Here is a 13,307-nt window from a genome sequence, read left to right on the forward strand (position 1 = left end):
CAGATTATGAATGCCATTTTAGACTTGCTATGTTAGAGATGCCTTTGATATGTGCAAGGGGAGCTGTCAAAGAGGCAGTTGAATATCTGAGTCTGAAGCTCTGAAGAAACATCTGAACTGAAAATACAAATCTGCCAGTCATCCGTGTTGTGATGTTAATTAAAACTGGTTGTGGACAGAATTGGTTAGGGAGAGAATATAACATGAAAGGGGAATATCAGGGCCTAGAACCAAGGATAATGAAGACTGAAAACAATCATTTAACAAGAATAGTAGCAGCCAGCCTTTATTAAATGTTTACTCTGTGTTAAGCATTGTACTAAGTTTGTTTTACCTTTTCTGTTTCATTCTTCTTAAGAACCTTACAGGGAGATAGATCATTGTCCCTTTTTACCAATGAGGTGATTGTAGCTCAGAAAGGTTAAGTGACTAGCCTAAATTATTCACATACCCAGTAAATTGAACAGTTGGCATTTGAACTCAGGCAACCTATGATTAGGAGGTGAGGAAATGGAGACAGTGAGTAAAGACAAGTCTTTTGAGAAATTGGGCTTTTGGCTGGGTGTGGTGGCTCACGCCTGTAATCCCAGCACTTTGGGGGGCTGAGGTGGGCGGATCACCTGAGGTCAGGAGATTGAGGCGATCCTGGCTAACACAGTGAAATCCCGTCTCTACTAAAAATACAAAAAAAAAATTAGCCGGGTGTGGTGGCGGGCACCTGTAGTCCCAGCTACTCAGGAGGCTGAGACAGGAGTCCCAGCTCCCGGGAGGCAGAGCTTGCAGTGAACTGAGATCTCGCCACTGCACTCCAGCCTGGGTGACAGAGCAAGACTCTGTCTCAAAAAAAAAAAAAAAAAAAAAGAGGAATTGGGCTTTTAAGAAAGTTGGCTCGGGTGTTAGGTGTATTATGTTTCCTAAGAGAAGGTTCTGTGCTTTCTTTTTGGTATATTTGTGTTTAAGCTACGAGACACTACAGCATGTTTAATTGTTTATAGAGATATATTTGAGAGAGAGTAGTTGATAGTAAAAGGTTTCTGTAAAGGTGGGAAGAGAATAGGACAGGTAGAGGGATGTTTATTTATATGTTTAGAAAATAGTTATTGAAGGCAGGTGTGGTGGCTCACGCCTGTAATCTCAGCACTTTGGGAGGCCAAGGTGCGCGGATCATGAGGTCAGGAGATGGGAGACCATTCTGGCTAACACAGTGAAACCCCATCTTTACTGAAAATACAAAAAATTAGCTGGGCATGGTGGCGGGCGCCTGTAGTCCCAGCTACTCGGAAGGCTGAGGCAGGAGAATGTCATGAACCTGGGAGGTGAAGCCTGCAGTGAGCCGAGATTGCACCACTGCACTCCAGCCTGGGTGGCAGAGCAAGACTCTGTCTAAAAAAAAAAAGAAAGAAAATAGTTATTGAATGCCTACTGTATTGGTCAGGGTTCTGCAGAGAACGAGAACCAATAGAGATTTATTATAAGGAACTGGCTCGTGATTATGGAGGCTGAGAAGTCCCTTGATCTGTCAGCTGGAAACCTGCAAACTGGAAACCCAGGAAAGCAAGTGATGTGATTCAGTCCAAGTCCAAAGGCCTGAGAACCAGAGAGCTGGTGGTGTTAGTCTCAGTTGGAGGGCGGGAGAAGACTGATGTTTCAGCTCAGCAGTAAGGCAGAAGAAGGGGCAGAGTCTTTCTTCTCCCTCCTTTTGTTCTATTCACACTCTCAAAACATTGAATGCTGTGCACCCACGTTAGAGAGGGCAGTCTGTTTTATTGAGTTCACTGATTCAAATGCTAATCTTATCCAGAAACACCCTCACAGATACAACCAGAAATAATGTTTAGCCAAATCTCTGGGCATCCCATAATTCAGTCAAGTTGCCATATAAAATTAACTATCACACCTATAGTATGATAGGCACTGTGTGAGGTTAGGATATAATGATTTATGGAGAAATGAAGTAAATGATCGATTCCTTCTTAAGGCATTAACCAGAAGTCCCTTCAAACCCCAAAGTAACTGAACTAGCATAGTAATGGCATTGATTGTATTTGGGGGCCTTGAACTTTGACAATACTGATGGAGAATAGTTTCCTTCCCCTTTCTGGAATTTAAAAGACAAGCCTAAATACATATATGTGTGTATATGTATGATATGTATATGTATATGTGTGTGTATATGTCCATATAATTAAATAAAATCTTTAAATAGATCAACTTGTCTTAAGAACCTTTGTACAGATGGTCCCCAACTTAAGATGGTTCAACTTGGGATTTCTTTACAATGGTACAAAAATGATATGCACCATTCATTGTAAAGAAACCATACTTGTAGTACCCATACAACCATTCTGTTGTCCAGTTTTAATAGTCAACAAATTACGTGAGATATTTAATATTTTATTATTAATTAGGCTTTGTGTTAGATGATTGTGCCCAACTGTAGGTTAATGTTAGTGTTCTGATTACATTTAATTAAGGTTGGCTCGGCTAAGCTGTGATGTTTGATAGGTTAGATGTGTCAAGTGCATTTTTGACTTCAAATATTTTCAACTTATGCAATACAAATGCTTCTCAATTCACAATGGGTTTATGAGGACGTAACCCCATCGTAAGTTGAGGAGCATTTGTATTACGTAAGCATTTGATTCCTGATCCCTGACTTGGTTGTACTAATTTTAAGGTATTGTTTAGCATATAGATTAAACATTTTCTATCCTCACAATTATGGAACACTCCTACTATTCTGTACCTATTCTATCTAATGCTGCCTCCTCCTTTAAGCTGTGCTTTCCCTTCAGATCTGCACCTAGGTATTACTATTTTATCCCCCAAATTATTTTTCCTATTTCCCCTACCTCCCATCCAGTAACAAGAACGTTTTTTGTTGTTGTTTTGTTTTGTTTTCTCAGAGTTCCTGATGCAAGGTTGAGGTTTAAAGGAAGAGACTCAAATTGATTCACACGTGTGAATTTCTTCTGGCGCTTAAACTACTTAGGAGTATTTACTTTTATAAAAGGAAAAATACATTAGTCAGGGAAGACTGAGTAGGCAATGCTGTAGTAATGACATCCTCCAATTCTCAGAAGCCTGACACTCTCCAAAGCAGTTGTCCTCCATGAAGTGACTGTGACCTAGTTGATGTTGATGTGTGACTCTGCCATGTCAACATAGCAGGGAAAGAGAAAAGATAGGAGAATTGGGCAGGAGCTTTCTTTTTATTGCCTAAGCCAGAAAGTGATGTGCATTCACATTTTTGTCCATATTTTGTGCATTTACATTTTTGTCCATATTCTACTGGCCACAATCACTCTCATGTGCCTCTGACTACGAGGCAGATGGGAAGTATAGTCTCCCAGAAGTTCAGGAAGGAAAAGAAAAGTGGACGTTGTGAGTGCTAGAAATGCCTACACAGGAGGCAAGTTAACCTAAAGAAATGCATACTTGCTATACATAGAGGCTAACAAAAGGATCTGAGAGTGTTTTGATAGTTGCCAGGTATAGGTGGAGACTGCAAGATGAGCTATTATGTATTAGCATAGACCAAGATCAGTTTAGTGTTTTCTGATTTCTAGAACCTTTTTTTGCTTACCTTTCTAAAATTATAGGTTCTCTAAAAGCTGCATTGTTCATTCCCACCATAATGGGCTTCTTTGGGAGTGATTGGCTGGGTATCAGGAGGGGGCAGGGATTGGTCAGGGCTGTTCGTAGGTTTGAGTTTTTGGAGCTTGGGTTGATTTCTTATGCTTCAATTCCCCGTTGATGTCTTTGACAGGCAGTAAGGATGAGGAAGGAAGAGTAGGTTGAGTGGAAGAGGATTATGGGGAAGAAATTAAAAAAACTACAGTGGCTAAGCATAATATTGTCAGTTAAGGTATATTTATTGAGTACCTACTTTGGTTTAGACAATGGGGATGGAGCTACAGTAATAAAGAAAATTTGTGTCCTTGCACTCACAGAACTTACATTCTAGCTGATCAAGATGGTAAATGTAAACAAGCAACATAGTTTCTGATAAGGGCTTTGAAGAAGAAAAACAGGGTCATGCAGGGAGTGTGTCTAGTGGTCCCGCTTTATCAGTGGTAGTCAGGAAAGGCCACTTTGAGGCAGTCTTGTTGGAGCCAAGACCTGAATAAGAATCATGATGTCATGCAGAGATCTGGGAAGTGTGTACAAGCAGAAGAATGTAGTAAGGACAAAGGCCCTGAGGCTGAGTGATCATAAGAAGACTAGTAAGTCTGGAGTACAGTAAATAAGAGTGCAAATAGAGAGAAATTACTGGATAGCATTTACTGCTGTCATTACCCAGATCATCTAGGACCTAATGTTGTAGATTATGATAAGGAGTCTGGATTTTATCTCTGCATAATGAGAAACCATTGGAAGATTTTAAACTAGAGTGCCATGGTCTGATTTAGGAAGATGGCAGGTTGCTGGGTTGAGAAGGGAAGCTCTGTAAAAGCAGTGATTTTGTCTGTTTTGTTCATTACTGTATCCCAATGCCCAAAACAGTTTAGAGTATATAGCCATTAGATGTTGAATGAATGGCTGAATGAATACACTGTAGGAGGCAAGAACAATTGAGGATTATTGTGGGAATCCAGGTGAGAGATGGTGGCCTAAACTAATATTTTCTTGGTAGACATGGTGACATATTTACATATTTAGAATTGGGAGGTAGAATTTCCAGGACTTACTGACTTGATTGGATGTGGCATGTGAAAAAGGATTGAGGAAGACTTTCTGGTGTTGACCATAGCAACTATTGATAAGGTTGTTGATATTGGTGGGTAGTAGATTTTTCAAATTTGTAGGTGTGTAGTGGTTGTGGCAGTTTATAAATAGCAGTTACACAAAAGCAGATTAGGTACTTGTGCTAACGTTCTTGTTCTCCTGCTCTGTTTCTCCCTAACCCGATTCTCAGTGAAGATTTTTTCAAATACTGTTCTATAATGTGTTCTCTCATACTCAGTTGCAAGTATATGGAGCTGACTTGAGTTCTACAAAAAATCAGTGAAGCTCCATAGTTACCGGACTTGGCACTGCCATTTTTGTAAGCTACAGTGGTTAAGGCCCATAAACTACTTTGTCTTTTCTAGGAGTCACGTTTCTTTTTTTTTTAAAGTTTATTCCTTTTTGCTTGGTGTTACTATTAACCATCATTGATCTGAAGTAGTCTGGCATTGTTGTTAAGAGTGGTTTCTGAAGCCAAAATGCCTCACCAGTGTTACACTGTCTTAATTATTCTGGCATTAAAATAGGTCTTGATATCTGATAAGGTAAGTCACCACACCATGATGGTATTTTTTACCCCTTCTTCCCAAAATGTGTTGCTTCTGGACTTTTTGTTCTACCAGGTAATTTTCAGAAATGGCTTGTCCAGTTTCCAAGGAGAAGGTTAAAAAACCACCACCACCACCAATAAAAAAACACCTGTGGGGATTTTGATTGGAGTTGCATTTATCTGCAAGTTCTTTTAGATTTTCTCAGTGTTCAATAATCAACTTCATATTATGGGTTTGTTTGTTTCTTTCTTTCTAAACTTTGTACCTCCCCACTTGCTCCTCTCCCCCTCTCTTTAGCTTACTGCAATGACTAGGACCCTCTGCACATTGTTGATAACTGTTATGATGGAGGGCAACTGGCTCTCTGTTACAGCCTGCAAGGTCCTTCACCATCTGGCTTCCATTACTCTCTGACCTCAACTCCTTAGCCTTTCTCCTTGGCTCAGTCTGCTATTGCCTTGCTGGCCTCCTTGCTGCCCTCTGAACACACCAGGCATATTCCCACCTTAGAATCTTTTCATTTGTTATTTATTGGGCTAGAATGCACTTCTAGCTGCCCACTAGGCTTATTTTTCTTTAGATCTCTTCACTCAAATACCACCTTTTCAGTGAGGGGCTTCTCTAGCTACCTTACTTTTTTTTTTTTTTAAACAACTTCATTGCAGCGTAGTTTATATATCATACAATTTGCCTATTTCAAGTATACAATTCAGTAATTTTTAGTAGAACTGCCAAATTGTACAACTATCATCATTAATCAGTTTTAGAACATTTTCACCATCCTAATAATACCCCTGTCCCCATTAACTATTTATTCTTGTTTTTATCCCTTATCCTGGGCAACCACTAATCTGTCTTTCTCTGTAGATTTGCCTTTCTGGACATTTTACATTAATGGAATCAAACAGTATATGGTCTCTTTTGTGTTGATGCTTTCACAAAGCAAGGAGGTTCATCCATGATTTAGTATCTTCAATACTTTATTCCCATATATGGCTGAGTAACTTTCCATTGTGTGGATATACCAAATATATTTATCCATTCATCAGGATAATGGATAAACTACTAATTGATGGACTTAGTAGTTCTCTGGTTTTAGCTAGTATGAGTAATTGCCTAGCCACCCTTTCTTAATCCTATCTACCCTTTTTCTTAAAGAATAACCCTTCCTCTACTCTCTAACAATCCTTTCTCTACTCTCTAGCACTCTTTCTGTCCTTTTTGTTTTTTTTTTTTCCTCCTCCTTACCACTCTCCAACATGCTACATGTTTTTTTCATGTGTCTCGTTTATCTATACTAGAATCTGAGTTCCACAGGGCAGAAATTTTTGTCTCACATTGATCACTGTGGTATCTTTAGGACCTGTAACTGTATCTGTCATATAATAGGCAGTCAATAAACGTTTGCTGAATTAATAAAGACATAAGTGAATAAATTGAACGTTTACTTTGCTCTGTACTAAGAAATATTTAAGGATTTGCTAGGCGCGGTGGCTCATGCTTGTAATCCCAGCACTTTGGGAGGCCAAGGCGGGCTGATCATGAAGTCAGGAGATCGAGACCATCCTGTCCAACACGGTGAAATCTCATCTCTACTAAAAATACAAAAATTAGCCGGGTGTGGTGGCGGGCGCCCGTAGTCCCAGCTACCCAGAGGCTGAGGCAGGAGAATCGCTTGAACCTGGGAAGCGGAGGTTGCAGTGAGCCGAGATCGCACTGCTGCACTCCAACCTGGAGACAGAGCGGGACTCCATCTCAAAAAAGAAAAAAGAAAAAAGAAAAAAATAATGATTTAAGTGGTTTGATGTTTCTAGACTATTACTATTTTTAACCTCTCCTGTGATAATTTGGGGTGTTTCAGGGTACCTTCTGGAGATTGCTGATAGTTGTGGTATTTTTTAAAATCATGTCTGTGACTTTCTGAAGACTATTCTAGGAATCCAGGTGAGAGATGGTGTATTGACAGTACTCATGTATTGTCAGTGCTGTGATCACTCTGGCACTGTAGCATGGGGTCTAGGCATGGCATCACATGTAGCATAAACATGACCTATTCTGGAAAGGGAACTTGTCAGAAAGCACAGGACGCAACAGCCTGTCCTGCTGAGGGTGTAAGTCCCTAACTAAAATCCACATTTTGGAGATGTTTTTTCTTGTGTGCGTGTGTATTACTATGTGATAGAAGTCTCATCGTGAGGCGGTATTCAAATAAGATTGATGATTTGTTTTTAACTTAACATTCAATTCTTAGATTTAGTCCATTGGTATATGCAAGTTTATAAAAGTAAATGCAGTTCTAAAACATTATTTTTTATTATTATTACTATATATATATATTTTTTGAGATGAAGTCTTGCTCTGTCACCAGGCTGGCAAGTACGGTGGTGTGATCTCAGCTCACTGCAACCTCCACCTCCAGAGTTCAAGTGATTCTCCTGCCTCAGCCTCCTGAGTGGTTGGGACTACAGTCACGCACCACCATGCCTGGCTAATTTTTGTATTTTTAGTAGAGACGGGGTTTTACCATGTTGACTAGAATGGCCTCTATCTCTTGACCTTGTGATCCACCCGCCTTGGCCTCCCAAAGTGCTGGGATTACAGGCATGAGCCACCACACTTGGCCAAAACATTAGGCTATATTTTAGCATGCATTAAGAAGTATACTGTTAAAAACTGTTTTTTTCATAGGATGGGACAGGGGCATACTTAACAATGTCTGGAGACATTTTTGTTTGTCGCACTTGAAGGTGTTGCTGCTGGCATCTAGTACGTTCTAGTGGCATTTAGCCAGGGATGCTGTTAAACATCCTACAATGCACAGGACAGCCCCACGACAAAGAAATATACAGTCCAAATTGTCATTCGTGCCAAAGTTGAGCAATCTCAATTTAAAGGAATCTGTAATGTATTTGTAAATGAATAGAATACTTATATAAAGTATTATACAAACACATGTATATATATGTTATATATAAGAAATAATATGTAACATATATAGAGAGAATATATATATGTAAGGGAGTGTGTGTGTGTATGTAAGCGTGTGGGGTAAGGAGAGAATATATTCCTCTCTTCTCGTAACAACCCTTCCTCCACTTATATTTCTCTCCTTACCCCACATCCTTACGTATTTGTATGGTAAGTTAAATTTATTTTATGTTTTAATTTTGTTCCTTAGTTAAAAAAAAAAGGTAGAAAATTGACTGTACCTCTCTATTCTGTGATATGTCTTTCTTCTAACTCTAGTTGCTTGTGTTGTGTTCCAGAATATTGTCTATTTTAACACTTTAGAGCTATTCTTTTTCTTTTTTTTTTTTTTTGAGACGGAGTCTAGTTCTGTCACCCAGGCTGGAGTGCAGTGGCGCGATCTCGGCTCACTGCAAGCTCCGCCTTCCGGGTTCACGCCATTCTCCCGCCTCAGCCTCCGAGTAGCTGGGACTACAGGCGCCCGCCACCACGCCCGGCTAGTTTTTTGTATTTTTAGTAGAGACGGGGTTTTACCATGTTAGCCAGGATGGTCTCGATCTCCTGACCTCGTGATCCACCCGCCTCGGCTTCCCAAAGTGCTGGGATTACAGGCTTGAGCCACTGCGCCCGGCCTGTTCTTTTTCATAAAGCGTTGTTATTCATATGAAAAAGAGCTATTCTTTTTCATAAAGCGTTGTTAAGGTTTAAGTAGCTTGTTTCTTTGATGCTCAGTTTCTCTATATTTCTCTATGTCTGAATTATCTGTCTTGATTAGTCAACAAACCAAGTTTGAATATTAGATTGGGAAGCATTTAAAGACCTGATGTCATGGATTTTTTTTTTTTTTTTTTTTTTCATTTTGCAATATGGAGCATCGAAAGAAATAAAAATAGGGATTTACTTATTTATAATTTGTGTGATTTTTGTCTGTAATACTTTTGTAGTTTATCAAATAGTGATTGTTTTTCTTACTTTTTTTTAACTGTCACCTGTTTTTAATGCAGATAAATACTGAGGAACACGTGGATGCAGCTGATCAGGAGGTTATCTTGTGGGATCATAAGATTCCTGAGGATATCCTAAAGGAAGTAACTACTCCTAAAGAGGTACCAGCAGAAAGTGTTACTGTCTGGATTGACCCACTTGATGCTACACAGGAGTATACAGGTAATTTTTAAACTGAACTCAAAACATTTGATTGACATTTAGTAGTAGAGAACTAGAACCAAGGCATACTTCCTATAGGTGATAGTGGCTCACTGTTTGTTCAGTAAAGAAGCATTTTTAACAGTAGTAGCAAAATGTTTTATATTGGACACCTATAACTGAAGAAACTTCTTTAGCCAGAATTTAATATTTACTCAGGATATTAGGAATTTAAGTTTTAAGGCATGTACATCTGACTTTGGAATTCAAAATAGTAAATTTCTAGGTACTCAGAAAGCAAGTAAGTAATAAAACAGAACTACTGCCCCTCCAGTCCCCTTTTTTACCTAGTCCTAGTCAAATTTTATTTTTGTAGATCCCGTCTCAGGCCTTATTTCTTACCCAGAGGTAGCTAATTTCTGCCTTTCGCTCTTCCTTTGGTTTATATGTTAAAGTTAATCTGTTTATCCTGCTAGATGGTAAGTTCCCTAGGTATGGAGGCTTCTACCTTTTTACCTTTGTATTTCAGTGCTTTTGCGCTGAACTTGAACCATAACAATCAATACATAACTTCAGAGAACAGGGAGAAGACACTAGATGTATATATCTAATAGTAACTGAAATTACAACATAGAACTTTTCAGGAATAGATAATAGAAATATGGAATATCAAGGAATTTGTTCATAAAAAGTTCTTCCTAAACTGAGATTGGCCTGTTCTTATAATAATAACATTTAGTGAGCACATCCCTTGTGCAGGGATTATTTTAAGTGTCTAATTTGATTTTTTAAATGAAAAGTTATTTTAATTTATACCTAAAGATGAGTGCTTAGTTGTTGTTTATATTATACGGATAAGGAAGCTGAATTTAAGTAATTTACTCAAAGACATTCGGTTAACAAAATGGTGGGCTAGGAGAATAACCCAGGTAGTCTGCCTTTAGAACCAGAACTCTTTTGTTTGTGTGATTTTTATAATATAAAAGAGTTATGACTCTAAATGCAATTTTTTTTAACTTTTAAGTTCAGGAGTATAAGTGTAGGTTTGTTACATAGGGTAAACTTGTGTTGTGAGGGTTTGTTGTACACATTTATTTCAACACCCAAGTATTAAGCCTAGTATCCATCGGTTATGGTTCCTGATTCTCTTCCTCCTCTGACTCTGTATCCTCTGAAAGGCCCCAGTGTGTGTTGTTCTCCTCTATGTGTCCATGTGTTCTCATCATTTAGCTCCCCACATAGAGAACATGTGGTATTTGGTTTTCTGTTCCTGTGTTAGTTTGCTAAGGATAATGGCCTCCAGCTCCATCCATGCCCCTACAAAGGACCTGATCTTGTTCTTTTTTATGGCTGCATAGTATTGCATGGTGTATATGTACCACATTTTTTTTTTTTTTTAACCTGGTCTATCATTGATGGGCATTTAAGATGATTCCATGTCTTTGCTATTGTGGATAGTACTGCAGTGAGCATACACATGCATGCGTCTTTGTAATAGAATGATTTATATTCTTTTAGACCAGTAATGGAAATGCTGGGTCAAATAGTATTTCTTTTTTTAGGCCTTTGAGGAATTGCCACACTGTCTTCCACAGTGGCTTAACTAATTTACACTCCCACCAACAGTGTATAAGCATTCCTTTTTCTCCACAACCTCACTCACATCGGTTATTTTTTGACTTTTTAATAATAGCCATTCTGACTGGTGTGAGATGGTATCTTATTGTGAACCAGAACTGTTAGCCACTCCTTTAAACTGGCTCTTGCGCTTGGACTCTGTTTGCTTGAAGGGATTGTTGTTTTGGAAAGATATTTCATGTATATAAATTTTTTAATGAACTAAAGTGTAGTATCGTATCCTGAATTTATGCACATTACTTTGACATTTGTGTGTGTTGTTTTGTTTTTTTTCTCGTAGAGGATCTTCGAAAGTACGTCACTACTATGGTGTGTGTAGCTGTAAATGGTAAACCTGTGTTAGGAGTTATACATAAGCCATTTTCCGAATATACAGGTATGAAATTTGCTAGAGCTTTCAAGAATTATTGTTATGGAACCATTTGTCTCTAGTATTTACTGTCATATACCCAAATTTGTGTCCACTTCTATATTAGTTTCCTAGGGCTACTGTAACAAAAAAACACAAATCATGTGTCTTAAACAACAGAAGTGTAGTGTCTGACAGTTCTAGAGCCTAGAAATCTAAAATCGTGGTGCTGGCAGAGCCATGTTCTCCCTGAAACTTGTAAGAGACAATCTTTTTGTTTTTCTCTTAGCTTCTGGCATTTTGCCAGCATTCTGTGGCGTTCATTGGCTTATAAGTGTTTATTCCAGTCTCTGCCTCCATCATCATATGGCATCCTGTGTGTCTGTGTCTCTTCTCCTCTTACAAGCCACACCAGTCATTTTGGATTAAGCACCCACCTTACTCTAGTGTGACTTTATCTTAACCTAGTACATCTACCATGACCGTATTTCCAAATAAAGTCAGATTTCGAGGTGCTGGGAGTGAGGATGTCAGCTTATCTTTTTGGGGGACACAGTTTAACCATAACAACACAATGTTAAGGTAAGCATTGAGATGAGATTATACTGGATTAGAGAAGGTTCTTAAGCAAATTAGAGTGTTTTTATAAGAAACAGAAAGGACACAGACATATGTGGGATATGATGATGTGAAGGTGGAGGCAGAGATTGGAGTCATGTCTTTAATAGGCTAAGGACTGCAGTCACCAGAAGCTAGGAGAAAGCCATGGAAGTTATTTTCCCTCAGAGCCTCCAGAAGAAACTAACCCTGCTGACCCCTTGATTTTAGACTTCTGGCCTTTAGAACTATAAGAAAATATATATATTTTTATAAGCCACCAAATTTGTGGTACAGATTAAGTATCCATTATCTGAAATGTTTGGGGACCAGAAGTGTTTCACATTGCAGATTTAATGTATTTGCATATATATAATGAGATATCTCGGAGATGGGACCCAAGTATAAACATGAAATTTATTTATATTTCATATATAGCTTGTTTACATAGCTTGAAGGTAATGTTATACAACAGTTTAAATAATTTTGTGGTTGAAGCAAAGTTCTATCTGTGAACTATCATGAGGTCCAGTAGGTAATTTTCCACTTGTGACATCATGTCAGTGCTTGTCCTGGATTTTAGAGCATTTCAGATTTTGGAATTTTGGATTAGGAATTCTCAACCTGTAGTTTTTTATGGCAGCTTTAGGATATGGACACAATGGGGGGCATCCTATACTACCATCATTTACTGCAGTCATCCCCATTGTGTCTTAGGGGGCGTGACTGATAATTAACATAAAAAGGCTGTCTGTGAAGTGGGGAGAAGCAGAAAGACAAAGTTAATTTTTGTTTACTCTAAAATTATGTATTTGCTTTGCTGCGTAACTGTGAATCCCAAATCCTGGCTGCTCTGAGATTGGCTAAACATCTATTTGAGTGTTGGCTTTGTGTTTCAAAATCAAGTCCACTTTATGCTATCTGACCTTTTTTCTTCTTTTCATAATTCAAATAATTTTTAAAGTTGATGGTTTGATAAGCTACAAAAGATTTATGCCATTACTATGACAATGTACTGTAAGATTAATTATATAGTTGCTTTATGGCTTATGGATTACCTTCACATATTTTCCTTAATCCTTACTGAATTAGTTGGAATACACACTAGGCTGTTAATTTAGACTACTGTAATGTACACCAAAATATATGAGGTTGAATACAACCTCTTTAACAGATAGTATATAAGCAGCCCATGACTGCCAGGGTGGTTCCCTGGTGCCAGGCATTCAGTTCTCTCTCTATTATTGTTGCTTTGCTGTTGTCTTCCTCTGTATGACTGAGGATGGCTCACCACTTCGGCCATATTTCACCCATGGAAAGGGTAAAAAGGG

General features: G+C 38.5%; 2 protein-coding genes across 4 annotated transcripts in view; both read left to right on the forward strand.

Annotated features, from left to right (window-relative positions):
• Window positions 1-13,307, forward strand: part of PENK (proenkephalin) — a 1,067,564-nt gene that overhangs the window by 512,509 nt on the left and 541,748 nt on the right. The window lies entirely within an intron of this gene.
• Window positions 1-13,307, forward strand: part of BPNT2 (3'(2'), 5'-bisphosphate nucleotidase 2) — a 36,965-nt gene that overhangs the window by 5,009 nt on the left and 18,649 nt on the right. Inside the window, exons 2-3 of the mRNA XM_050802354.1 lie at window positions 9,251-9,413; window positions 11,311-11,406. Coding sequence (XP_050658311.1) covers window positions 9,251-9,413; window positions 11,311-11,406 — 259 coding nt within the window. The remainder of the gene's footprint in view (window positions 1-9,250; window positions 9,414-11,310; window positions 11,407-13,307) is intronic.

The sequence above is a fragment of the Macaca thibetana genome, chromosome 8, assembly GCF_024542745.1.
Source record: "Macaca thibetana thibetana isolate TM-01 chromosome 8, ASM2454274v1, whole genome shotgun sequence".
Taxonomy (NCBI): domain Eukaryota; kingdom Metazoa; phylum Chordata; class Mammalia; order Primates; family Cercopithecidae; genus Macaca; species Macaca thibetana.